This window comes from Teleopsis dalmanni, chromosome 2 (genome assembly GCF_002237135.1).
Source record: "Teleopsis dalmanni isolate 2A chromosome 2, ASM223713v2, whole genome shotgun sequence".
Taxonomy (NCBI): domain Eukaryota; kingdom Metazoa; phylum Arthropoda; class Insecta; order Diptera; family Diopsidae; genus Teleopsis; species Teleopsis dalmanni.
Genome location: NC_051847.1, coordinates 18528586 through 18556554, shown reverse-complemented (window position 1 = coordinate 18556554; position 27969 = coordinate 18528586). Strand labels below are relative to the sequence as shown.

The following is a 27969-nucleotide window of genomic DNA, read 5'->3' as shown; positions in this document are numbered from 1 at the left end:
AGTTTTGTTTAAAAAAGTAGTGTTACTTTTCATGCGTGCAACCCTGTTTCATTTTCATTCTCACATATTCAACTTCACTTCAACTAATATTGAAAGTGGTTTCTGCTTGAACAAAACAATTTTCGTTTTCAGTTCGTTTTTGTACGCAGTTCGTATCAGTTGTTGGACGGTTCGTTCAGGCGCGTTGATTAAAAGTTTTTAAACAAATTTTGAATTTAAAAGGTAAGAAAAAAAATTAATTAAGAGACTAAACTATTTTTTTTTTGAAACTATAATGTGGTACAAAATTATTTATAAAGTACAGATTTTATAAAATAACCTAAAAGCGAAATGTAAATTACAATCTCTGTCAAGGATGTATGGGAGTCATGCTTAAGTGCCGTTAATTGCAATAGAACATAAATGCAAAAAAAAAACTCTTCCGAAGAATAAAAAAAAATAAAATTGTGCATAAATATGTGTGAAAATTAAGAAAATAAAAAATAACAAAGGAAACAGTAATTTAAGTTTTTTTGTTTTAATTTTTATTGTCTGCCTGCAAGCAAGTGTCAATGAACGTGTGAGTGGAAGCTGGGAAAATACGACAAAACCTTTGAAAAACAAATATTGCGTTTTAAATATAATAAGAAAATCGTGCAACATGAATTGAAAATCTAGAAAACAATTATTTTTATTTAAAAATAAAGTGGTTTTTTATAATTAGATATGTATGTAATTGACTACTAAAAGGAATTTGATTAAATAGTGTATTTAATGTTTTTTTGCGCTAAATGATTTCCTACATACTTTTCAGTTTGAATTTGCTTCCAAAACGATTTAAAAATTTTTTAAATTGATTTTTCTTATAGAAGACTCAAGCTGGTGCTGAAATATAAAAGAACATCTGCCCTTAAAATTATTTCATGAAAACATCAATTTCACAAAAACAATTTTATTGTCTTAAGTTATATTTCTTTACCTGAGCAATGCTAAGAATATACAGAAACAAAAAAGTAAAAATACAAAAATCAATTTTAAAACTATAAAAATTTTGTCGTAAATTTTTTTATTATTCACGTTTAATTTTCATTTTTTATTGCTCTTATATTAATAAATATTTATTTAAATAATTCTATTTTAATTTTAATAATTTTATTTTAATAATTTTATTGTTTTTCAATTAAATTATTTCCGCTAAAAACGGTTGTGTGTTGAAATAAAATAAAAAAAAAAATATTTAGCATCCTTGCTTATCTCATTCCCCTTTTCGCTTTTATAACAACAAAAATCCATAATTTTGTTGCTAAACTTGTTTTTGTTTGTTGATTGTTGACAGCGAAATAGAACACTATTGAGTTTCAATTTTTCGTATGTCAATATGTATGGCAAAATGCGTTCTTCTCATTAGCATTCATTCACTTTTTGTAAAATTATTTCGCTTTAATCCAGAAAAAATCATATGATGTGACCTTGTCCTGTTATTGCATAATTGTACTAATGAGAAATGTATCTGTTTATTAAATGTCTGACTAATCCCCATATCAAAAGACAAGTATAAATATACTTAGAAAAGATAAGAACAGCATGGAAAATCTTATGCGATGAACACTGGGAAGAAGTGATTTACAAGGTACTTGAATTTCATGTGCCCGTGTGGAACGCAATAAGAATGAGTCATTTAAGTAAACAACTTGAGGATTTAATTGGTTTATGTTCTACAAGCTTAACAAAAAAAAAACAATAATTCATGCATGGCTTCCGTATTTTTCAATTAGCAGATTAAATTTTTATTAAATTTCCTTTGCTAAGTGCACTGGATGAGATTTAAATTATCTCGCGCGTATAAACTAGAAGAGATAATAAAAGCAATCAATATTTATTTTATTAATAATGAATAACAATTGTATTAATTCTACGTATAATCAAAATTCTACATATTGAATTCCTATTTAATCTTATTTAAAAGATTTAAAATTAAATAAAAATAAAAAATTAAAGTAAAAAATGTATTTGATTCTGTGGATGCTCATATATATTACATATATTACACAGTTTAAAAACAAATGCAATCTATTATATATGTATTTCACAAAGGTAATACACTTTTATAAATTCACCTAAATGATTCAATATAATTTTTAAACGGAACACTTATTACTGTGAAATGTACTCACAGTTATGTTTAGGTACTGTATTCTCCTAGTTTTATAAACTATTAATCGAAAAAACGCTCTAACATATATAGGTATAATTTAACTAGTTTTTAATGTTTTAATGGCTTAGATGAATCTAGCTCGCTAGGTATTAAGTCTATTTTTTTCTCTCTCCTGACTACTGAACTAAAATTTTCACAATGCTTCTCCATACATTTCTAAGAGGTGGTTTAGTAGGTTCAAATGTGAAGAGAAAACAAAATTTAGTCAAATTAGTATGCTTTGCATATTTACCCGGATTAACTCTCTTCTTCTCGCTTTGCAAGGTTCTTGCACACGGCTTACGATTAAACTACAGTAACTTTTCAAAAATTAAGTTGAGCCAATGGTTACTCATATATGACAGTCGTTAGTAGCGACAGACTAGTTTGGTTCTGCGTTGGGGATATATATGACCTCACATTATTGCTAAGATAAACTATTGAGAATATTCTGGACACAATGCTCTGTTTAGTTGATTACTTAAATTTAATATTGCCTTATTGTTCGCCCTGCCTTATGGAATCACATTAATATGGTTTGTTTAGCGAAAATCTCCAATTTTGTTACAACACATATATAATATTAACTATGTTTTATTTTAATCCTATATGCATTTGTGCTTAAAAAGGAATGCTTGCCATAATGCGGAACGTGGGAAAAAAATGGGTTTTAATAGAATATAAACATTTTAAGCAGTTGTTGGAGAACATTGAAAGAAGCTTCAGCTTATTTTGCTTTGGCAGAATATCGTGAAAATATATGCAATGAACATTCTGTTTTATTTAATCTTAATGATAATGACAGAACAGTTCATGTTGAGTTTTTCTGCGATGACTGATCTAAGATCTGGGTACCGCCCCGTGCGGCTAGAGATTATTCTGAGATTAGTTAGTGCTAAGTAGGGTAGGGTGCTCACTAATTATTGCTATATTCAGACATCAAACATTTTGATTTTGAGATCAATTAGATGAAGATATTTGCGAGTTGTTCACACAACTCTAAAAAGCATATATTGTTGACATTTTAAAACTTCCAATGTAGTTTTCACAACTGTACCGGTTTTATAAATTTCTTATGTTACTAAAAATATATGCCATTATTTCATTATTGAATATCAATTCCATCTTTGCTTCATATATATCTTCATTTAAAATAAATGAATTAAAATAACATCACTAATTTTTGAGACTTTATGCAAATTTATATGGAGAATACTGTATTAAGATTTTTAATAAAAGAAGCTGTGTCTGAGCAAAGTAGAACAAATGTTGATTAATTTTTTTAGAAATATGTAAACATTGTTATAAAAATGAGGCATATTCTTTTCCATATTTTTATTATATTATGTTATTAAATGTTATGTGAATTTTTTTTTACTAATTTTTATGTGCTGACCATAAGTATTTCTTCAGCCAAAATTAATAATCAACATCTAAAAATATTTCTCGCTTCACATTTCTTGTGGATCCCTTGTTAGTTACCTTGAAACTTTTTATATAATTATGCAAATTCAGTTGACTGGTTTTAAAGTTCATTTCACAAGAAATATTAAATTACAAATAGAAATTCAATATTTCTGAAATTTTCATTAAATGAAGATATGAACTGGATAGCACATAAATTTATTTCATTCATTTTAAGTTCTTGTAAATTACTTTAAATTTATATGTATTTTTGTTTTTCAGCAATTAAGGATTAAATTAATAAGATGGATTGTGGAACATCTACCGTTAAATATATTCTATTTATATTCAATACAATAGTGTCGGTAAGTAAATTAATTTAATTTAATGCATTAAATCGGTTACACATATTTTTTGGTTATTTTTGAGATACATACAAACTAAGAACTCAAATTTAAGTTAAACAAATTTATTTAAGATCTAAGTAGCATTATATAGATTGTGGAAAATTAGTTTAATCTATTGTTCTGAAATGTGTACAAATAGATGTGCAATATATTACTCAGGCGAGCAGACAAGAGGTATAAGCTTTAACTCCTTAACCCCCAAAAACCAATCATAGAATTTATTTATACATATGTATATTTATTATTAATGCATTATGACTGTTTAATAAGATAAAATTTTTTTAAAGTTACTTCAATTACCTAAAAAAAGTAATCAAATTAAATTTCTTAGATAAATACAATTTTTGCAGTCAGTTCATATGGGAGCTAAACCTGTCATATAGATTACCATTTTTTTTCTATTTCTTACTCTTATTTTTCAGTTAATGTGTTGAATTATAGGACCTCATTTATACCAGAAATCTGTCTATTGTTTGAACTGACACTTTATTTATTTCCCTGAACACTGCCCATATAAATTGATCGGCCTATTGTGGTTTTTGCCTTTTATAACATATATGTTTTTATCGTATTACCATTATTATCTAATATATATTTTATTTAAACGTTTTCTCTGATTGGATCATATATTTTTTATAAGATTTTCATTATAAAAATGACCAAATTGTTCGTGCCTACTTTTGTTAGCTTCTAGATTTCGCATCTTTTGGTAATAACGGATCTAATAAGGTTTTTGTATACTACCGTATTTGCTTTTATATTACTTTGCGTGAATAAAATAATATCTTAAATCGGCTTATACTTTATTATTTAAATCATTGAATCGCTGACTTTGTGCTCATTATACACTGGCCCTATCACTGAAGATACTGGATTCTTCGAAACAGTGTTTACCAATGATTATAGAATTAGTAGTTTTTTATCTTGCGTTATGTGCTTGTATTTCGTTTCTGTTTTTTATATTATTCTTCTCGTGGTTTTAAAATAAACAAATAATTTAATCATATTTTTATTTAAAAAAAATATAGATAACCGGTTTTGTTAATATTATTGTCAATATTTATAAATACATGCAATACATTTGCCAATTATTTCCATTTAAATTGCTTTGGAAATATTTTAAATATATATGTATATGTGCAAATACATAGATATGATGCAATTATATGTATCTATGTACTTTACCAATAATCGAGAATAATTTATTCTTAATGCTATTTGAAAATTCCCATTGCGCATACTACTCTTATGAAACCCCTAACCGTAATTACGTCTAATGAATTTATAAAGAAAAAAATCATGAAGCAATCAAGACGAGAAAAACTAAATAAAAGTTTTAAGAAATTTCGAAAAAAATGTTAAATGAATTTTATACGAAATACTAGAAGAAACTGTTTTATAAGAAAGAGGCAAATTAGATGGCTTAGGGTTGATAAAAAAATTTATGTTCACACAAGTAGGTACGCTTGTTGTCCAACATGTAGGGCAACCGGTAAGCTGTCGTCAAACCACTTGTGGCGTAATTTCACACGCTTTAGCGGCTTTTTTTGGTATTTTTATTTTATGTTCTGTCTTTTTAGATTATAAATTCTGAATCAACTTTCAGATTTTAGTAGTTTTTAGGACACAAATCACTCTGCAACATTTTTGTGTATGACTAGAATGATTTAGGGTTGCGTGTTCTATGTAAATATTTTGTAGAAATTATTTTTTGGTCGTAACATAAAGTTCTTTTTAGGTTAGGACGGCGGTGCTAACCTAAAAGTTGGGTTCCAACTTGTTTAGATTGCCGATTTTTAATATTTTTTTTTGGCTAAGTTAATCTATATAGGTATTTTTTTGTTAATTTATTGCTATAGAAGAACTTTTCATTTTTATATTTCATATATGTATGTAGTTATTCAAGCAAAAATGTGTCTTGATATTTTTATTAAACTTCAAACTTTTATTAAATTAAAAACTACTTTAGTCAAAAATAATATTTAGTCTTTATAAATTTATGTTTAACTTTAACTTTGCAAACTTATCAAACTTATTTAGCAACTCCTATTCTTTTCTCTCTTCTCTTATCTTATTTCTTTCTTTTCTTCTTATCTTGCTTTCATTTCAATCTGCTTTTATTTCACTGCCTTATCTCCCCTATTACACTACTTTATCCACATGTACATTTTTATATGTGTATATTTTTATATGTGTATATTTTTATATGAGTATATTTTTATAAGTATATATTTTTATATGTGTATATTTTTATATGCGTATATTTTTATATATGTATATTTTTATATATGTATATTTTTATATATGTATATTTTTATATATGTATATTTTTATATGTGTATATTTTTATATGTGTATATTTTTATAAATGTATATTTTTATATATCTATTTCTATATATATTTTTATATAATATAGAATAAAGTAAAATTTAATAATATAATATATACTATATAATACTTTAAAAATACTAATTTTTACTGATTATTGATTTTTATTATTTTTTTGTTGAGAAAATAATTAGGTGTTAAAAATATTAATTATTATTAACTATTAATTTTATATATATTGTTAAGAAATGACTTGAGTGTTTTGTTTATACATTTTTTATGTTAAATAATATATTTATTACTCAATCCCATAAAAATCCGGTTTAATTTAATTAGATGGGAAATTGGTTTCACATGTTTCTGTAGATTATACCAAAACCCGTCTTTCAACAAGAGACTGATACGCACTTCAGAAATATTTTGTCTGTGTACTTTTGTTGTCCAGACAACTTCATAAAACAAAATAAAACTTCATAAAATTACTGACATACAATACAATACTGTTTAGAATTTTTACTGAAAGTAGTAGAGAAGCGACTATATTTATATATAAAAAATGTTTGAATTTCAAGTTATATACTTTTATCGTATTTAGGTATTTATTTACACTTCATACATTTATATAGCAAACCATGAATTTCCGTTTATTTATTATTTTTGCATTTTCTTCAAATTTGATAAAGGGTATATTTTTTGTATTCCAGTGTTTAAGTTAATATTTATTTTATTTTACATTTAATCTCTCAAACACTTTTACTTTTGTAGACGTTCGCATTGCAGTTTCGTAATTTGAGCCCCATATTCCGTCCAACACTCTAGTTTTATTTTATTTGTTTATAGTAAACTAAAATTTTTATAAACATTACAATTTCAATAGTTAAATCCATTGCAGTATCTGCTGAGTTCTAAGTTTATTGAAAACTTAACGATAGTTTTGTTTATATAAAAAAATAACGCTGGAATGAATTTTAATATTGCCCAGCAAAGTATCTAACTAGCTTAAGCGGCTTCTTTAGTCGAGCTCTTCTTTTTGTTTTATTATTAAAGAATACTACAATTTCAAAGATTTTGTTTATATCTAAATCTTTTTGTTTGGAAATGTACATTTTTGTGATTGTGTTGAAGTATTCGCTTATTGTCTTTGCCTGTCTACCCATGATAATATATTGTATTTGAGCTGAGTTGCTCGCATTTGGGCGTTAAAAATTTTCAAGAGTAGCTGGATGACATCATCGCAACTTTAAACTCAGAATTAGCTTTTAAATCAGCAAAAAAAAAATAAATAAATAAAAGAAAAAAATCACAAAAATATTTTACACATCACAGTTTTTCTTTAATAAGAAACCAATTAGAATATCAAATGACTCTTATTTTTACTAGGAACACTATAATGAAATTTTGTGGTGCAATGAAATTTGCTGACTTTGACTGGGTTTAAAAGTGGGATTTTGTAGTTTTCAATACTTTATATTGAGGAAAAAAACAGACAAAAAAAAATTGGAGAAAACATTTTGTGGGGTCCTAAATACACTGGATTAATTTTGGGGGATCAATATTGTGGATTAACTTTTACTTGAGAACACAATAGATGAGTGATCATGTTAGGTATGTGTGTATAAAAGCATAGACCATAAAGCATAGATGCGAAAAAGTGTTATAAAACCCGCTTCAATCTGCTGCATTATTCTAGTAGGCCCAAGCACTACTAGTATGTTTAAGAAAGCACTGAATAACTCCAATAAATCGTTCCCTTATTGTGTTATTGTATGGAGATAGTGTGTTTAAATATTAGGTATATTTACGTTTAATCGTAATAGTAATAGTCTTTCGTAACAGTGTTAATAAATTTTTTATTTTTTAATTTAGAATTTATAATTAAATAATAAAGTAGTATAAAATGCATTTCAATATGCAATATTTTCAGTATTCATGGCTAGCAAAATGCTTCATACATTTCGCGTCAATATTTAATTTTCTATTAATAATTTTAACCTAAATAAAATGATTAAAAAATAAATAGTGAAGTACATATTATTCATTATTATTTTTGTACACATATGCATATGTATGTGGAGTATGAGGAGTAAATATACATATTTTTATAGACGATTCATTGTGTATTTTGGTGATTCATGACTCAAAACGTGTTAAAATGTTCGTAACTTTTAGTGTTAAGTTTTAATGTTAAAAAAGTTGCTCATATAATTTTATTTATAAAAATTAAATCACACACAAAAAATTAAATATCAAGATCAAAGTAGAGATTGAAAACTTCTTAACTTTATAATTTTTTTTTTATTGATTTTATTTATTTTCATATATTATTCATGTTTCTATATATAAAAATATGTATAATGTATTCTTAATTCTATTGAAACATTTTCAAAAAATTTACTATTTTATATAAATGATGGATGTGTAAAGCTTTTTTTTTTAAATTTTATAAAGTTGAATATTTATGAAGCTTTATTTCTGTTCATTTAAGTATCAAATTTAAAATTTGCGTGTATTTTTCTTATATAATTTTTTTAAATTAAGATTTGTTTTTTAAATTAAATTTTTTTTAAATTAGATTTTATTTATAATTAATTTTTTTTTTTAATTCAATATTTTTTGAAATTGAAATTTTTTTTAAATTCAATTTTTTTTAAAATTATTTTGTTTTTAAATTATATTTTTTTATTTATATATTTTTTTAAATTATTATTTTTTAAATCATATTTTTTTTAATTATATTTTTTTTTTGAATTTAAACTTAATAAAAAAGTATTTTTTTCGTTTATTCAATATTTTAAATTTTGTTAAATATTACAACAATAACACGTAGAACCAAAGCTAATAACAAATTAATTTTTTTTGCGAAAATACCTTTTAGTATATTTATTAATAATAAAATGTTTACATGCTACATTAAGTTGGACTAAGATGTGCCAGCGATCCTAAGAATCCATTCATTTAGACCTATAAGATTTTATATGTTTATTAATTTAGCGATAACAAAAAGTCACTTCATTTAGACCTATAAGATTTTATATGTTGATTAATTTAGCGATAACAAAAATTCACTTGTTTTTATTTCACCTGATTTCATCGTTATATATATGCTTTATTTATAATGGTTAGGATTATATAAAGTGTTAAATGATTTTTTTTTCTGAGTTTTCATCGCTACAACTGGAATACCGATTTTTGAGGTGTGTAAGCAAATGTTAAGTGATAACACCTATAGGTATCAGAAATAATATCCCATTAAAAGAAACCTATGTGATTTTTTATATTTCATGCCCAATAAATATTGTTTAATATGTTTGATTTGTCTCATATTTCATCTTTGTGGCTATAACTTTAAATGGGACTATGTGTTATTTTTCTTCTATCTCTATCCATACCCCTACTTATATAATTAATGTAAAATTATTTGCAACTTAAAGAATCCTAAAAAAATTTTCGTATACGAAAAATTTACTGATTTTAATTTCTTCAACCTACGGGCTTTAAGATCTTTTGTTGTATTTGTGTTTGAATTCATAATTCTGTCATTTTATTCATTCTTTCCATCAAGTCGTTATGTATCATTTTTTCAGTTTTAATGAATAGTAATTTGTTTAATTCAAGTTTTTTTTTTTAAATATAAACTCAAATACTCTTGGTATTAATATACGAGTAGCTTAGTACAGTTGAATGTATTGTCATAATTCAGAATTGCTTGAAATAAATTACAGAATAATTGTCATACTTTCTGTGTATAAAGAATTTATGATACTTATATGTTGAAAAAAATATGAAAGAATCTTGTTTATGTGGAGAAAGTTTGGAAAAAAGTTTTAATGTTCCAAATATACATATTTTAAAGTAAAAAACTTACATTGCTAAAATAATTTTTTTTTTTGTTTTAAAACTATCTTAATCGTTCCTATATTTTACTGTGACAATACTTCATTTATACATTTTTGTGAGTTTTGATAGAAACCATCGGTTTTAAATGATTTTCTATTGATTTATGCCATCTAGGGTTATGTCTGCAGTAGCATATCGACTGAAAATTTACATCCAGAATTTAATCAATTTTTTCTTCTTATTGTGTGTCATTTATTTTAATATTTATTTATATTGTAATATCTAAGGGTTTAACTGTTATTATATATATGAAATTTATAAGAAATTTGTAGGAACAAATATTTCCAGTTTAAAGTTTTATATATAAATATATATATTATAACATATGTGAAACATTAAATAAAAACCACTGTCAATTGTGATTCTGTTTGTTCCACTGTAAAAGTGTGGATCAACGTTTATTCGAACTTAAGTCTGGTACAGTCGTACTCAAAGTTGTTTTCAATGAAATAAAAAATGTTTGTGATTATGCCGCGGAACGTGAACAACATTTTTTTTCAATTCACTTTTATGAGAACTGGAAATCCACAACAGACACAAAACTGATTTAGAATATCTGTTACTCCTCCTCTGTTTTTATTTTTTATTTTTTCTTGTTTTATTATTTCTAGCTAAACGTGAAGTAATTTACTAAAACGAAAATTTGTTAAATAGTAAAAAATTTCATTAAATTTTATATTAATGAAATTTTAATTATTTGATTTATAATTTTAAATAAATGTATAAATTTGGATTTTTAGAAATACTATTAAAAATTTAGTGTGTCCATCGTATATCCAATAGTTGTAAAAGAAGTCTTGCAAAGTATAAAAGTTTATTTTTCTGACATCATCACAAGAGTTAAACTATTCGATACAAGTACCAGACTTCTCTGAAAAAATTATGATGAATAGTAAATAAACCTATAGATTGATTTATATATATTATAATTATTAATATTAAAGAAATCTTCTGTACAGCCTTTTATTTACTTCATCCTACTTTTAGATTAATAGAAAATCTTATAATTGGTGTAGATTTGGTTAATTCTTTATCCTTAACATTTTAATTTCTAGATGCTAGATAATTGGTCCAGCGCCTATTTACGATAAGATATGTACATCATATATGACCTGTTGTTTTTTGTATCCTCATATATAAAAGCCTTTAAGAATTATTATCATCTAAACCTGTTTTTGTGTGTGTTCGGTAGGTTTATGGTTTATAGGGCATGTCCTTAGTTTAGTACAGATTTTTATGATTTTTCTAATCTCTTTACTTTAATGTCAGGCAGATATTACTTATTCTGTTTGTCGCATGTCTTTTTGGGTTTTGCGGAAGTAAGTACGACTGTTTTCTTCCTATTTCCATGCTATTGTTAACTTCGCAGAATGTTCGGGTGTTTATTAAGGGATTGCTGGTGTTTTATTTGACTATTTATTTACTTAATAATTATATTGAATAAACACTCCGCATTTTTTAAAGATTATTGTATAAACTTATGAGAAAAATTTAAAAGTTTATGAAAAAAATTTTAACTTTTCCACTCATTTATAAAATGAAAAGAATTTTTAACATTTTCATTGCATTTATTATCTGCTTTGAATTGAAGTTGAAAAGTGCCAATTTATCTTTAGTATAAATAGATAGTATGACACTGTGACACTTGGTAAAAGGATTTTCACTCATGTAAATATATAATGTGTAAACCTGTAACAAATTGACATTTTTACTTGACATGGAACTGTTGCCTCTAATAATATACTCACATATGTCTTTAGTTAATGAAAGCACTGTTCCGATGTGTTGAAAATGAATCTAACGCTAGAAGGACATTTGCGAAGTGAACGTGAATGACACAATGAGTACAAACGTTCCTGTGGCACGACATATACACATAGATAAACTTTCACTAGTTATTACATTTTAAGATTGCCAACTAACAATTATTTATACGTAATTTACGCGATTTACCGATAAAAAATTGTCACTTACATTGAGATAGTATTGTATAGATATATATTAATTATATAAATTTGTGAGTATAATTATTTTAGAAATTCTTACTTTAAATTAAATTGTAGATTTAATACATAAAGAATAAATTAATGTTATGTAGATTTCTAGAGAGTACTTAAAATTAAAATAAATCTAGTGTAAATTCCCTTAAATCACCAGTCAAATTGAACGATCGGGCTGAAGAGGTTAAATTGTTCCAATGATAAAAACAAAATTTGAATTTAAGATTATCCATTTAGGAAGACTTGTCTTTTTGATGGAATTATCTTTAATGTATTAAAATTAAATGGTGCTAAATATGTCAATAGATTAGTGTCAATTATTATTTTTACTTTGTATTATATACACGATAATATATTCATTCGTTTAATAATTTTGATGTACTAAAACTTCAGGCGTTGGTACCTTTCAAAATCCCTTCTGATGATGCAGTCAGTTGATTTATGTAGGACTATGCTATTGAATACTATGGTTTGAAAAAATTTCGCATATAAATTTTAAACTTCGTGAGAAAATGTATTTTTGCCGAAAATATATGTTGTCACTGATACTCTAAAAAGTAATTGAATGGACGTAACAACTTGCTTTAATAATCCTAGCAATCTGTTGCTGGATTTCGTTGAACCAAAATTCTTTCTTAGACGTTTCTGCTTAGTACGTGTGTTTTATATTCTTCTGGAGACGTATATGGGCTTCCACTGTGTCTTCTTCCTTGGACTGCCGTTTCAAAAAACTTTTTGTATCTGTACCTTGATCGTTCGTCTTACTCGCTGTTAAATTTTATCATCGTTGGTGAAGTTTATACAAGAATTGATCCAATCGGGTCATTTTGAGAGTTAGTTTGTTGTTTGGTGTATCTTTAGGTAATACAACATTTATAAATTAAAATAAAATTTTATTTCTTGTAGTCTAAGATTTTTCGTACGGGTAACTTCGTTATGCTTTCGTTACTATTACAGTGGCAACCCTGTTACGTTTGCACTAAATACAGGTGTTTTACTTGCTTTATATAAACTGCTGTGCCCAAGTAAATATGAGCTGAGGTAATTTAGTACAAAAGTACATGAGGAACGAAGAACTGACTATTTACACAACCACTTAATAGCAGAGCAACAATTGTATTTGTAAATAAGGCACATACCGACTGTTGTGGTTGTTTATATATTTTTCGCATTGAAGTGTTGATAAAAAGAAATTCCCTCCTAATTTAATATATTTAAGTATTGTTAAATGCACGCGAAATTAAGTTTAGGGTGTGGTCGTAAAACATGTAATGATAATTCCCTTTTCTCATAAAAACCACCACAAGCCCAAAATAGGCACAAATTCAGATCCAAACTATTTTTATTTATTCTACGATAGCAGTACATATCCTGTATGTAATTCCGTTGTAGTACTCGTCTACTGTATACTTGCGGCTTTCCAGCATTAAATGATTTGTAAGTGAATTTGTCAGCGTCGAAAGTAATTTCCTATGCCACCATTTTTCCAGAATTTACTGTTATTATTTTTCTATTGTTTTTCACATTGATGATTATTCCTACGGGCACATCATTGGCGCCAGTAGCTGACATCAGCTTCCGAAAAATGTAGACTTTTTCAGTTTTACGTTTACGTTTACTGGATTTATAAATTTGTCGCATTTCACATTTTGTTTTTTCCCCCCATTAAAGGCTCAATATATTTTGCTATGCTGCTTCGTTTTTATTGAATTGAAATTTTTGGCTTACGTCATTGTTGAAAAAGTATCTACAGCATCACGTTTCATTCATACATACCATACCAGCATTGTATTGCTGGTACAGTTGTATCTACAGATACAGAGAGACGCTTCGAGTAGAGAGGCAGAGTACAGGCACTGTTGTGCATTGCCACAACAGTGTTTTTGTTATGCCCCAGATTTTTGTGGAGCAACGGTAGTGAATGTATCTACAAACGTGTATTACATAGAGTACCAAAGCTTCAAACAATACAATTCTTAAGTATTAATGTTTATGAGAGATGTATGTGTATGATTCTTATTTGTTTTTCACATGTATCCACTGTTAGCATATCTGCGGCATTTAAGGCATTAACCGAAATTCTGTATACTTTCACTTTTGTTTGTGTTTTGCATTGAAATATGCAAAATACGTGTTGGCATTTGTTTTCCATTTTTGTGTTTAAATTTTAATTTCCATTTTATTGAATGCATTTATCCATTTTCTACTCTAAACTTTTTATTTAGTTTTGCACAAAAGAACAATTAAATTTCTGTGTGCAGTGAAATAACTTTCAATTTTATTTCATTTTTTGTCTAGAAGTTGGTAATAAAAATTTTTGCACGCTTGTGTGCTTAACATTTATTGTATTTTAATAGAACAATTGTTTTTCCATCTGAGTTAGGAAAATTCTCAAAAAGTTTTCTAAAAATATGTTTTCCTTTCAATAGCTGGATTTTAGACATAGGCCCCCTCTCTAAGTACTCTGAAATTTTTATTAAATGCTTCTTTATATTACAAATTTTTTTTAAAAAATAAACATTTTTGAAGTTTATAGATGTTTATAACTGGTAAACGTCTCTTTTTTAAGAATGATTTTCTTTTCTAAGAAAGATGTTGGGATAATTAAAGATGTTGGTATGTTCTAACTACAGTAGCGATTATCGTTATAATCTCCCTGAGTGTGAAATATGGATTGAGGATCCAAAAACTACTTAATCTGAGAATTTGTATCTGAAACCATTGAGTATAAACTTTTGTTGTTACTGTTTTCTTTACTTAAAACATTTCTGATGGCGAACGATTGATCAAGAATATAGCAACCAGTTCATTTGTAGAATCTGATGCCTTGATGTTCTGTTGTTAGTATAACCTTTGATGTTATAACCAGTGTAAGTATAATTCATGTTGTTATAATACTATTATTGAGAAGAGTTACATTTTACCGGAATGTTGAGTGATATTTGGTTGTTATAGATATGTAAACATTGTATTATGTTTTTTAACATATAATATCTATGATAATAATATAATTTTACCCTATTAATCAAAATTTATTTTGAATTATTTTATCAACTGTTATCGCTACACTTATGGGGTAAGGTATCCTTCTGCAGTAGAACAGAGTTGGACTGCGTTATCACCTTAACAAAATGGGTCTGTCTGAAGTGATAGATTGTCACCTCTGCAGACGAGACTTCCAGTCATATTCTCTCTGACTGCCCAGCCTTGATTTGGGCCAAGAGGAGGTCGAGAACTACTTTCTCCTTCTGACATTAGGAGGTCCTCAACTGATGACATTCTGGCTTTCATTTGGAAGGCGGAATGTCTTCTGCTCAGGATTTCTTGCAGCACAAAATATCAACCATGTTCGTTGTGGTCCGCTCCGTTGGTAGCTGGTACCCTGTTGATTCCTTTATATATTGCGAACAACTTCGAATAAAGTTTCGTATGTCTGTTCGCATGCGAAATTCTGAGGTTCCAAGCGGTTAGTAAACTAGTACTCTGTTTTTAGCGTCCACAATGTAATTATAAAAATAATTTTATTATAAAATGTTATCGTTTGAGTGGTATTATTAGTTCTTTTTGCATTGTGCATATATGTTTTTTCGTTTGATAATTAAGCTACCACTCCACGTATTTGAACCAACATAGTACTATGTTTAAAATTGAAACTCTTTAATGTACTGGATAAGTACTGAATTTGAGTTTTTTTAATTTTTTTAGATGTATTTTAATATTTGCCAAATTTAAAATAAATCTAAATATTTTTGTTATTTGCTTTGAATGTACATAAAATAAAATTCTTTAGAAGTTTTGAATCTGGTAATTATTTTAAAAATACTGAAAGCTAATTTTCAATTGATTTAATTATTTTTATTTCATAAAATAGTGGCACAAATAAATTTTTTATATTATTTTAGTTGGAAATATTTCTTTAAAACTTACTCATTTTTTTTTTCTGAAAATTTTTCTGTGAAGACACAGTAGGTTAATTTAACTATAAAATAAAAATTTAATTATTTTTTTTTTGACCAAAAATCCATTTTATAATTGTTAAACTTAATTTTATGTGGAGTTGTGGTCAACGATCAGTTCAAAAATTCAAAAAAAAAAATGATAAGAAAACTTGATAAAGCTTGATAAATTTAATTTTGAATAAATTTTTTTTTGTTACCAAAAAAATATTTTTGCATATACTGAACTTGACAGTTTCAAAAAAAAAAAATAATTATAAAATTTCGCATGTTAATAATAATAAAACAATTATAAAAATCAGTGAATTGTGAAATATTTTCAGTTATTCATAGTTAAATTTTTTTATCATTAATTTGTTATTTCCACATTTACACTGTAATTTAATGCAATTTATAAAAGTACAAGTTCAGAAAGTTTTTTTAATAAATCTATCTGTTTGTTTGTTATACTCGTATGCAATTTTAAAATTAGCAAAATGCATTCAAATAAATTTTTATACTGTTTTTTTTTTTTGTTTTCTATATAAGAAAAAATTACTATCGTATGATATTTGAATTTGCATAACAAAACGAATAAAAATTTTAATAAAATTTATAAGCAAATACAATTTATGAGCAAATAAGATTTATAAAATTTTTACTAAAGGTAATAATAAGTTATTACTACATATACGTTAAGGAATTCAAGGTAATAAGTATAAAAGAGATATTTTTATATATTTATTTAGGGGCTATATTGTAGGTATATAGAAGGAAAAAATAATATCACTAATCAACTTTAGTCTCGGCTGGCAAAGTCCAAACAGTCAGAATGCACTGCATCGAAAAATAGAATTCATACTCAAGATATTTTACTATTCTTAAAAAAGTACAAAATATCCCATAAAGGAACGACTATCACATATCAAAAATATTCAGATACTGTATACCGAAAAGAGTGCAAATATAACTCTTCTTACATCAATATTAAAATCACACAATCCAAAGCAAAGAAAACAAGGTTGGGTTTCAAATTTACTCAAACATAAAGGGTGACATACATAATACCAGATTCTGCAATTATTTTAAATGGCTGTGGATGCGCTAAAAATGTTATGAACGTATTATTAAAAAGATATATAATAAAAACTGATACAAGATTATTCAACGCCTCACATTCTCTCTATACCTTTATACATCGTGTTTGGCGCCTGGATATTAGGACATTGTGACTGTGACTACCAATATAAACACTTGTAGATGACTATCACTCATTATTGCAGTCATGCACAATATTAGTTATTTTTTAGATGCTCACATATCAATCAATCTATCTCTATATAACTATTAGATAGGATTTTGACTAATGAGCGGAGGAATTTCTAAGAGGAAAGTTTACCAAGCTTTCACCTACTGTGGAAAACCGGTAATAAGATTCTGTAAGACCACAAATAATTATCTAAAATTGAATCTTCTTGATATGATATGAATCTTGACGAAATTCTCAAACAAAATTTCTTAATGTAATCAAAGAAGCTCTTGAATTAGAAATGCATGTATTACAATAACCCATTTTACTTAATAAAAATTAAATCACTAGTAGAACCCATAAATGGTCTACTTTAAGTTTGATATACAGATTTACTATTAAAATTTAAGACTATATATTTATACTATATATTTCAAATATCTGAAGAAAGTTTTCATTGGAATTAATAAGTTATTATAAATATACTAATCAGAACCTTTCGTAATAACCTTGGTAGTGAGTTGATGTTTCTCCAACACATGTACAGTAGCATCGTTGCTACTATTAGTATCACGCAGTAAGCTGTTCAATATTGTTTGCGAGATAACCTCAAATAATTGGTCTGGTTCAAGATTTGGTTTCCACAACATTTCAGATAATGAATATGCCTGACAGTTGGGACTTCCACATATAATGTAATCCGGTGGATAGCTTAGACAACCAAGTAAATCCATACCACATATAAGAGGTTCACCTGTGATTGAATTAAGTCCGGCTATGATAGTCTCAACATAAAAGGGTTCAAAACGATATTCATATAAGAAATTTGATGTAAGATTGGCAAAACCTTCAACTGTCATTTTTCGTATTTGATCGCATTCAAAAGACTTCTTACGATTAAGAACAGTATTACGAACTCTCAAAATATCTGCTTGCAGTCCAATCAATCCCATAAATAGTTTTTGATCAACGCGAAATATTTTTTCAAAATGTACCGGCATCACATGGTCAGATGTACCCAAATGATGATCCGTAGCTATGGCTACGCAATCCTTGCCGTACATGGCAACTACACAGCCGCTAGCATAGTCTAGTAACGCCATTATTTTGATATTTTATCACTTAAAAGTAAAATTTTTTTTTATAAGTTTTGAATTCTTAAAAATTTTATTAATTTAAATATACAGTCTTTGTTAACTTTGATAAAAATGAAGTAATTAACTTCAATGCTGTATTGAATATATGTATTTTTTTAATTAATTACAAGTGGAACATGAAGTTAATTAGGGCATGTTCAGCTCTTGGCTTTTAACCCTAACTAATTGAGAAATGTTATAATAAAGTATTTGTGAATTAAAATGAACAAAGGCAAACTATGGGAAATAGAACTCCATGGTAAAATTTCACAGACCAACTTGTTTCGCAACAAGTTGAGTTAAGTATAACCTAACTAAGAATAGACTAATGTGACATATTATATTAGTAAAAATATAACAGAAATTAAAGACTTCACAGGGAACAGAACAGTTTATTCGTGATAAGAAAGTTATGGAAAGGGAATTTTAGTTGTTAAAACTATTTGAATTTTTAGTATAATTTTCTGCAATTTTGGTGCATTCATATTAACGATTATTCAACTTATGGGAGATCCATAAGCCTCCCTAATGGTATTCGTAAAATCTATAAACTAACTCTTTGTGGTAGCTATCACTTCTTTTTTTTAAATTCTTTTTCATAAAAGAATTTTTTAAAGTGTGAGAAGAGCTAGAAATCAGTGAAGACTAGATTTGAGTTTAATACAGTCTAGTTTAGTCTAGTCTTAAACTTATCTCTTAAATAAGTTTTTAAGCTTTGTGAACAAATGAATAATATTTTTTTTGCAGTTAACTGGTCTGTAGAACCAAGTCCCATCAGAAGTATATTATATATGTAGCTACACACACAGTTCTAAATTGGCAAACCTTTATCTTATTTTCCTTAGTTATAAAAATCTGAATCCTGTTGTAACACGATTGCTGTGAAAGTACTGTTCCCAATAGAAAGTTGTCTTAGGTAACTCTGAAACCTCTCTTACTTACTTCCTGCTGTCTTTCTCTTCTCGTGGAGCATAGGGCCGCTTTCTCAGATAATGCGAAGGGACTAGGGAGGGATATTTTTTAAATATATGAATTATATGGCATTTTTATTTCGGATATAAATTAGTTTATGATTTCAAACATAAGTTACCTACAATTGGGATAGATAATCGAAAAATGCGTTTATATTAATATAACTGCAGATATTCAAATTACATTGCTAACGTGATATAATCGATTGTATAAAATATAATATATACTAAAATTGCACTATGCATGGTTTTTATACTATCTAAACTTCGTGCTTTAAATATTGTTTAAAAGTGCATTCCCTTTTAAAAGAAACTTGTAAATAATTTTAAGTTTGTATAACCGTATGTATTACCGACTCTATATGTATATATATATATATAGTATAAATACTTACATATATAACTTGCTGTGTTTTGGTCGTTTCTGTTGTGAAAATATATAATTACTACTACTACTACTACTGCCCACTTTAAACCTTTCCCCATGAAATGAGTTTATTTTTATATTGTTTGTAACTGCGTTGCTGATGTTATTGTTTTTGTATACAATATTTTTTTTTTTTTTTGTAATTTTCATTTTAACAACAGCAAAACTGACCTATTTATCGTGCCTTTAACAAGTCTCTTGATTAATTTACTGCACCAAAAATGCCCTCGAAAAGGGGCTTTTATGGTTCAACTTTAGTATCGCTCAATTCATAATAAAAAGGTCGTTGCCGGGTTATCGCCTTGATAGTATTTTTTTTTCAGTTTTAGTGTAATTTTAATTGTACCCTGTCGAAAATGAAAACACTTTTCTAAAACATTTATATACACTTTTAGCACAGAAATTGTGTACACTTTTAGAAGTAAGTTATTAATTTGCATGTGTTCCTATATAATAGATGTTCAAATATATACTTACTTGTATTCACGGTTCATTATTATTTGAAGATAGTTTTGTTCATGTCAACCAGATATTTATTTATTTTTACTTGCATTTGTTTTTACATAAATATATATATATATATATATATATTTCTACTATAATAGAAAGTAAGTAGTAGAGATATTGTCTGTCAACATGAGCTCATGCCACATATATAATTTTACTCTATATGCATGCAAATTTTATACAGATTATATTTTTCAAGTAATGAAGTTCTTTTTATCACTTATCAACAATTATAAGATGACATAATACCTAAATATAAATAACAATATATTCTGGTAGCTTTGTATGTCCTTGACAGCTGACAAACCCATTTCATTATTTATAAGTATTATTTAAATAAATTTAATTAGACTTAATTTTATTTGAATAAAAAAAAAAATACGTGCTGAAATATTTCTTTTAATTAAATGTAATAAATGTTAGTAAATTTAGTTGGCGTTTCTATTGCTTAAAACAGTCGAAAGGCGTTGCCATCAGTTACGAATATAACCCAAAATACGTGATAGAGTAGGTGTAGTTGCGGGTAATTGAAGAAATAATTAAGATTATGATTTTAATAATTGTTTTATTTAACGTGCAAAGCAAATAATAAGTTTTGTGAAAGCAGCGAAATCTCTCTAAAGTGGACACGTATGGGACTGTCCTGTATTCGGAAAACTGTTAAACTGGAAACTGTTAAAAGAGATGTCTGTTTATGAGAGAATCCATTTAAGAGAGCTTTTAATTCACTAATAAAGAAATTTTATGATTTGCTTTCAGTTTTCATATATAAAAAGACGATTTGATTGATTGAATATATATTTTGGGGGTTTATCTTATAAGTTAATAAGAAGAAAATGTTTTTCTTAATGTTAGGTTAGTAGTTGTGGACACTTTTATGTAATTCTCACGATTACTTAGCATTATAATTAAATTATACATTGAAAAAGTCTTACTGCATATTGTTTGGCCTAGCAATTTAATTCATATCTAAATACTAAGTTAACCTTTTCATTCCAAATAAATTCATATATATGTATTGCATATGTAATTAAATAAGCGAAAGTCAAAATTGCTATCAAACAGCACTAAAAAACGACTGAAATACGTATCAAAAACAAATGCAAAATTGCGAGTTAGTTTACACAACTAAAAGATGGATAAAATAAGTATCAAAAACAAATACAAAACAGTTGCATAAAAAATGAAAAAAAATTTACTGTCTGGTACTAACATCCATATCGCACGAAGAACTCAGATTCCCTATTATAAAAATTATCAATAAAATTTAGACGTGTGAGAAATAGGCTTTAGCTAGCAGTTTTTTTGGTGTTTTGTGAAACAGTTCTTGTTTTCGTTTATGATAAGTATTCTAGTTAGTATTAGTGCTGTTAGCTTGTAATTTTGACTTATACATATATTGATTACATATATTGTGCATACATACAACTTTATTCGAGAGACATTTACTTGGTAAAATTTTGATATTGTAGGACATATATTTTATAAGTAGTTTTATGTCAATTTAAACATAATATAGCATAATAAAAACTATTTAAAAAAGTAATCCTATTATTAAGCATTAAAATTGCTAGCTAACAGCACCAAAAATATTGAATAGAACGTAACACTAATACTACTTAACAGCAGTTTACTTCTATTTCTACCAAGATTTCTACCGAGTAATGTCTGTAAAATGCAGCTGCTTAAAGATTTCTCATTTTCAAATTTGTTGAATATTTAAGATATATGAGATTGAAAGATCGGTGAAGGGTATTACATACTAAAATTATAGTGAATCGTGTTTGCTTGCAGAGTTCATAAAACGCATAAAAGATTACGCATAGGAAACGCAGTAATTATTCATGCCTTAGCAGAAGGCCTCCACAGTCATGGCTTAAAACTGTGACTTAATTTTATATTGTAAATCACAACTGAATAAAAAAAGTATATTCATGCCTGTTAGTTTAATGTTTTACTCATATTTTCTTTCGTCTGTTAACCTGTTGCATCAGTGTTACATATACTCACTGGTTACAATGGTGCTGTGATGACAAAAAAAAAACAATAAAATTTCACTTTTGTTTGGATTGTGGCTTTTGTTACCAAATCAACTCCATTAATATTTTCTCCAATTGTTTCACCAATTCGATCTGTCAATGCTTGAAGGCGGATGTCACAATTCAACAAAATGTAGACTCGTTTTTCTTCGCATTATTATTTATATACTATATGCAAATAAATAAAAAATCTTCAAAAAATATTGCATATAAAATATTTCATCAATTCAATCAAGTTTTTGTGAAATATTATAATTATTTTTTTTAACATATATATATATATATTCTTTTATAAACTTACCATATACTTACATACATATTTGAGACTATTTGAATATTTATTTTTTTTTATATTTATAATTATTTTTTTTCAAGTAAACATTTATTTTGATTAATTTTTTTTATTTGTTTTGGAGACGCTATTTTGTATGCGAAGTGAGTAATTTTTAGGTTAGGGATTTTTAAAAATCCCCATAGTTTATGGCATTAAACGTGCCTAATCGCAAAATTTTTTAATCGAAAACTTTGCTTACAATGTATACGAATTTCAATACAATATCACCTGGTACCTAGTAGGTACTACCTACACATACCATAAGTGAACTCACTTGCTTAAAGATAAGTGCAGCAAATTTTCGTTGTGACTTCTGAACGCTTCGCTTTAACTCGCGTTGACTTTATATATATAAAATGGAGGTTTTTTTTTATTTTTTTGTATTATATATAATTTATTTATCGTCATTTGATCAGAATTTAAATTACTATTGTAACCTTACGAATGGCAAATGGCGTGCTAAAAATGATTGATTTTATTTAAAGAAATTAAAAACATGAAATTTAAAATAATTTTTTTTAATTATCTGTTTAAGTAATAAATAATAATTAGAAATTTAATATTGTTCCAATGTATTAAAATTTTTCGATAACATATTTAGTTATAAATTTTAATTGACTCATCTATTTATATAATATTTTTTTTGTATGAAATATAACTTTTTTGTCATTATAAATATTGTTTCAATCGGGATCGAATGTACACTTAATACACTTAATATATTTATAATATTTGAGTTTTCAATACATGCCATCGATATAGTATGAGGGCATTCTTCATAGGAAAATGAAAAAAGAACTCAAAATTACATAGTAACACACAGTCTAGAGTCATTAAATCCAAAGTGCAACCATTACCTCAATAATGATAGATATAGTGGTAGATATATTATCTTCTGAATACGTTTAATACAGTAGTATTACTTAAAGTTTTAGTGTTTGAGGGACATCAGGGTAATAGATGATTATATTGTAAAACAAAAGCGGTGATCATGCGCTTCATTGATCCTAAGTTCTTCTGTATATTAACTTCAAAATGTTACTAGAATAAAGTCATCAAGAAATAGTGTAGTTTAACAACAAGTAACACAATTTGGCTTCCCAACAGATGCTAAGCTGGGTAAACTTAAAGATTTTGTCATATATATTATATTGGAAATATGTTTGGTCTTTTCAATGCTGGTCGAATTAGTGGATCAGATATTGAAAGGTTAGAGCATGTTCTTTGTGACAATGGCTTCACCACTCCAAAACTGTGCACCAGCAAACCCTAAACTGTGTTGAAATTGATTAAAAGCCTTAACATACTCAGTTATAATGAAAGCTATACAAACTACAACTCTTCTGATTGCAGTGCATTCTGTAGTAATGTGTCCAAGAGCTACTTGACAGAAAAAGAATTGAAAAAAACTTTCACAAGAAATAGTGAACTGTGCGGAAACCAATTCACGCACCAACTGGAACCTTATGGATTTATATTTCCTTGCCATTCAGGTGGCACGATTCCTGCACCTATGGTATACCCAGGCTAGCTCCGATTGGCACCTTATACACATCTTAATCCTTTCACTTATCTTCATTAGCTCCACAAACATACATACAAATTAAGTACGGCATAGGGTCAGTTGGCTAATGAACATTGACTCCGAGCTTCAACTTTGACAGGGCACGAGTTCAAACCTTGGGACTAGCAGTCTCAAAAAATTCTTTACGAATAATGAACTATAAGCACTAATTTCAAGACCACTGATGATTCCTATTTGGCAATACTCAAAACAACTGTATGGTCAGCAAAAAATTTAATTGATTGTTGTGGTTCACTACTTTTTAGAAACTCTCTATTTATTTATTGTCTAATGTAGGTATTATCTCAATTTTGATCTATTGAAATGCATTCTTATTGACTACATCGAAGTTACTAACTATTAATGTTGTTGTTGTAACCCGCCGGGACCTGCTTGTGTAGTCCCTTTGGGGGTGGTCGAACGGCACTTGGTCGTCTTTGACGAGTGGCTCCGGGACGTAGACCCGGCCGTTCTTGGAACCACTAACTATTAATCCTTAAATCCGATAGACTTTTTATTTTCTTTTTACTTATTAAGCATTTTATTATACGTATAAAAGTTGATTAAAATTTTGAATTTTTTATTTTTAGCTGGTTGGCATATTGGGTATTGTTTATGGAGTTCTTATACTCAATAGTATTGGTACTATTGTCGTCGATGGACAAACTGGTTTCCCACCGCAGGCTATTATGCCAATAGGTCTGATAACAATTTCCTCAATTGTTGTGTTCATATCCTTCCTTGGCTGCTGTGGTGCAATACGTGAATCTGTCTTCATGACAATGACCTATGCTGTCTTCTTATTGATTTTGTTATTACTGCAGTTAACTATCATCGTATTGTTGTTCACGAATAAGGATAAATTTTTAGATGCCATGGGTGATGTTATCGACAAAGCTTGGGAACAAGACTCTCGTGAAAATGGAATATTTGATGCTATACAAAAATCGGTAAGATATTTTAAAATATTTTGTGGTTGTATGATTTTGATGGTAATTATATTCCATTTTTTTTTAATATTTAGTTACACTGCTGCGGTAAGAATGGCATAACTGACTATATTACTAATCTGCCAAATGTACCAAAAAGTTGTTGTGAGGGAGGAAACTGCCTTAATCCACTTAACGTCTACGGTGGTTGTCGCAGCAAATTCCAAGAATTTATGTCTGGCAGTACTGACCTCGCTAGACACGTTGGCTTGGGCCTTATTGTAGTTGAGGTAAGTGTAAATAAAATATTCTATTTGTTGTTGTTTTATTGAGCTTCTGTCAAGCGTGTAGTCCTTGAATTGAAATCAATGTGAATAACATACATTTTTGATTTGATTAATTTCGTTGTTAATGAATTTATTTATGTCCTTTCAGCTTGTTGGCTTCATTTTCGCCTGTTGCTTGGCTAATAATGTGCGCAACTACAAACGACGAAACGTCTATTAAGAATACTCAAATCGAATCCAAATAAAAAGCCATTCTCATTTTTTGTAATTTTGTCGTAACGCACATAAAATAATTATAAAAAATAATAATAAAAAAAAAGAAGAAAATTCGATACAAAAATTTAATACAAATGAAATATATTTAAGCTATAGTGCAGGAAATTTTAAAACATTGTTAGTTTATACAAAGAAATAAAATTTCTAAATTGTTAAAGGAAAAACCAAGTCCTTATCCTTAAAATAAATGCACACTAAATTAAAAGTCAACAAATAATAATTTATAATGTATTTTAACAATTCTTTTGTAACTTTACTTTACCAAACAATCATGCATAAATAATTAAAAAAAAATATATATTAAAAATTAAGTGTGTACTACGAGTGCATAACATCGAATATAAATTAATGTAAGGAATATTACATATTCCATATTAACGAACAATAATAATGTTAATCCTTACAGAAACTTCATTTATAAATGTTTATATACAATTTATTTACTATATTATTATTGATATTATATATATATATAAATTATATGTGTACAAGTATTTTCTACTAAATGTTGTAATATGTTAAATAATATTATGACTCAAATATTTGATTGTTAGGACACAAACGAAAAAAAAAATATGTAGACGTTTTTATATTTTGAATCTCCTTTATACCTTAAACATAATGTAAACTTTTCCAAAATATTTAATAAATTGAAGATACCATTAAACTATTATTACAAACAGGACATATGTGTTTCAAATTACATTTTCTTACTTTCGAATAAGTTTAGTAAATGTGTTGTTAGAACCAGGTTTTAAAAGGTTTGCTTTAAATTATAGGCTTTTATAGTGTTTTTTAAGTAAAATTACACAAAAGAAGAATCTAGTAAAAATGAAATATAAAAAAACAATTTTCGTTTTGTTTGCTATTGATTTAGGAAGACCAGAGTAGTAAAATTATTCAATAAAATTATTAAGTCTAGTTGTATCGAGGACAACTGGTATATATAACAAAAGGTTCCACGCCATATAAAATAAATGTCCACAAAAATTTTGACCGTTTGATCGAAATCCAATCTACAATATATCTTCATTCATATGTAAACTACAAATCAAAGTACACAGGGACAGAGAGAGAGAGAGAGAAAGAGAGCAAGAGAGAGATAAAGAAGGAGAGAGAGAGAGAAAGAGAGAGAGAGAGTAAGACTGTAAAGTTCTTCCACATACAAAATTAATCATATAAAATGGGATATCTTCTAACTACTAAGAGACCATTATGATGATATGTGTTAGAAAGATGAACTTTGGGTAGAAGAAATGCTGTTTTTTGAATTTTTAAAATTGCTACAGATTTCCTGTTTTATGTTGGACATTTCTACGTAAGTTGTCTGTGCTTCTCTCTTTCTTTAAATTATTTTTTTTACAAATGATCTCACAAGTCCCACAAATATTGTGTATTCCAAAGCTCAATGCTTTGAATTTCCAAACAACACTAGCAAAATATCGGGTAGTTATGAACAGCTGGAAAAAAAATTGCAATGTACTTAATTGGAATTCTTCACGTACGTTGATACTGCGAAGATTTGTGAATAGAATTCCAAACTAAAATCTATTCAACGTAATTAAGTCCATATGTGGTTGTGGTTTTTATAGTCACACATCCATTCACTTTGTTCAGTTTGTTTGGGGGCAACGAACGGGACTTGGGTATCTGTAAAGACAGGTACCACCGGAGCATAAACCTAGCCGCTTAGGGTTCTAACATTCTAATATTTTAATATGAGAATATTTTAATTCCAATATCTCACTAACTTAAGCCCAATCAGTTGTTTCGTATCATTTATGCATAAAGATCACAAAATCTGGAACTAAATTAGATTTAAATCTTGTTTCGTATATTTATGCTAACTCTATGTCTAACTCTCACTGATTCGCAACATTCTTTTTGTAAGTCAAGATTATAGAAGCGACTCGGCCTACTTTCCTTCCACTTGTTTATAAACACTACTAAACGGCATGGACATCTTGCTAGAGCAGACTTTACTATTCTTAACGCCCGCATTCTGAATATCCGGTTTAGAATAGACGTATTTCTATAAAAAAATTTTAATAATCAGGTAGGGTACTTTAAAACACTGCCATGGAATCATAATAAATCTTTTTAAA

The 27969-nt window shown here is 27.3% G+C and overlaps 1 protein-coding gene across 1 annotated transcript; it reads left to right on the top strand.

The window, feature by feature from the left end:
• The first annotated feature begins 85 nt into the window (after window positions 1-85).
• Window positions 86-26549, top strand: LOC119678677 (23 kDa integral membrane protein). Its single transcript, XM_038090648.1, has 5 exons — window positions 86-222; window positions 3860-3942; window positions 24963-25322; window positions 25397-25591; window positions 25737-26549. Exons 2-5 carry the CDS (start codon window positions 3883-3885, stop codon window positions 25806-25808), a joined length of 687 nt encoding a protein of 228 aa, XP_037946576.1. The 5' UTR covers window positions 86-222; window positions 3860-3882; the 3' UTR covers window positions 25809-26549.
• The last annotated feature ends 1420 nt before the right edge of the window (window positions 26550-27969 follow it).

Bases quoted from the DNA above. Each gene is read 5' to 3' on its own strand.
- LOC119678677 (XM_038090648.1), top strand. From the start codon at position 3,883: ATGGATTGTGGAACATCTACCGTTAAATATATTCTATTTATATTCAAT. The intron at 3,943-24,962 runs GTAAGTAAATTA...TTTTATTTTTAG, and splicing joins TATTCAATACAATAGTGTCG to CTGGTTGGCATATTGGGTAT. The intron at 25,592-25,736 runs GTAAGTGTAAAT...ATGTCCTTTCAG, and splicing joins TGGGCCTTATTGTAGTTGAG to CTTGTTGGCTTCATTTTCGC.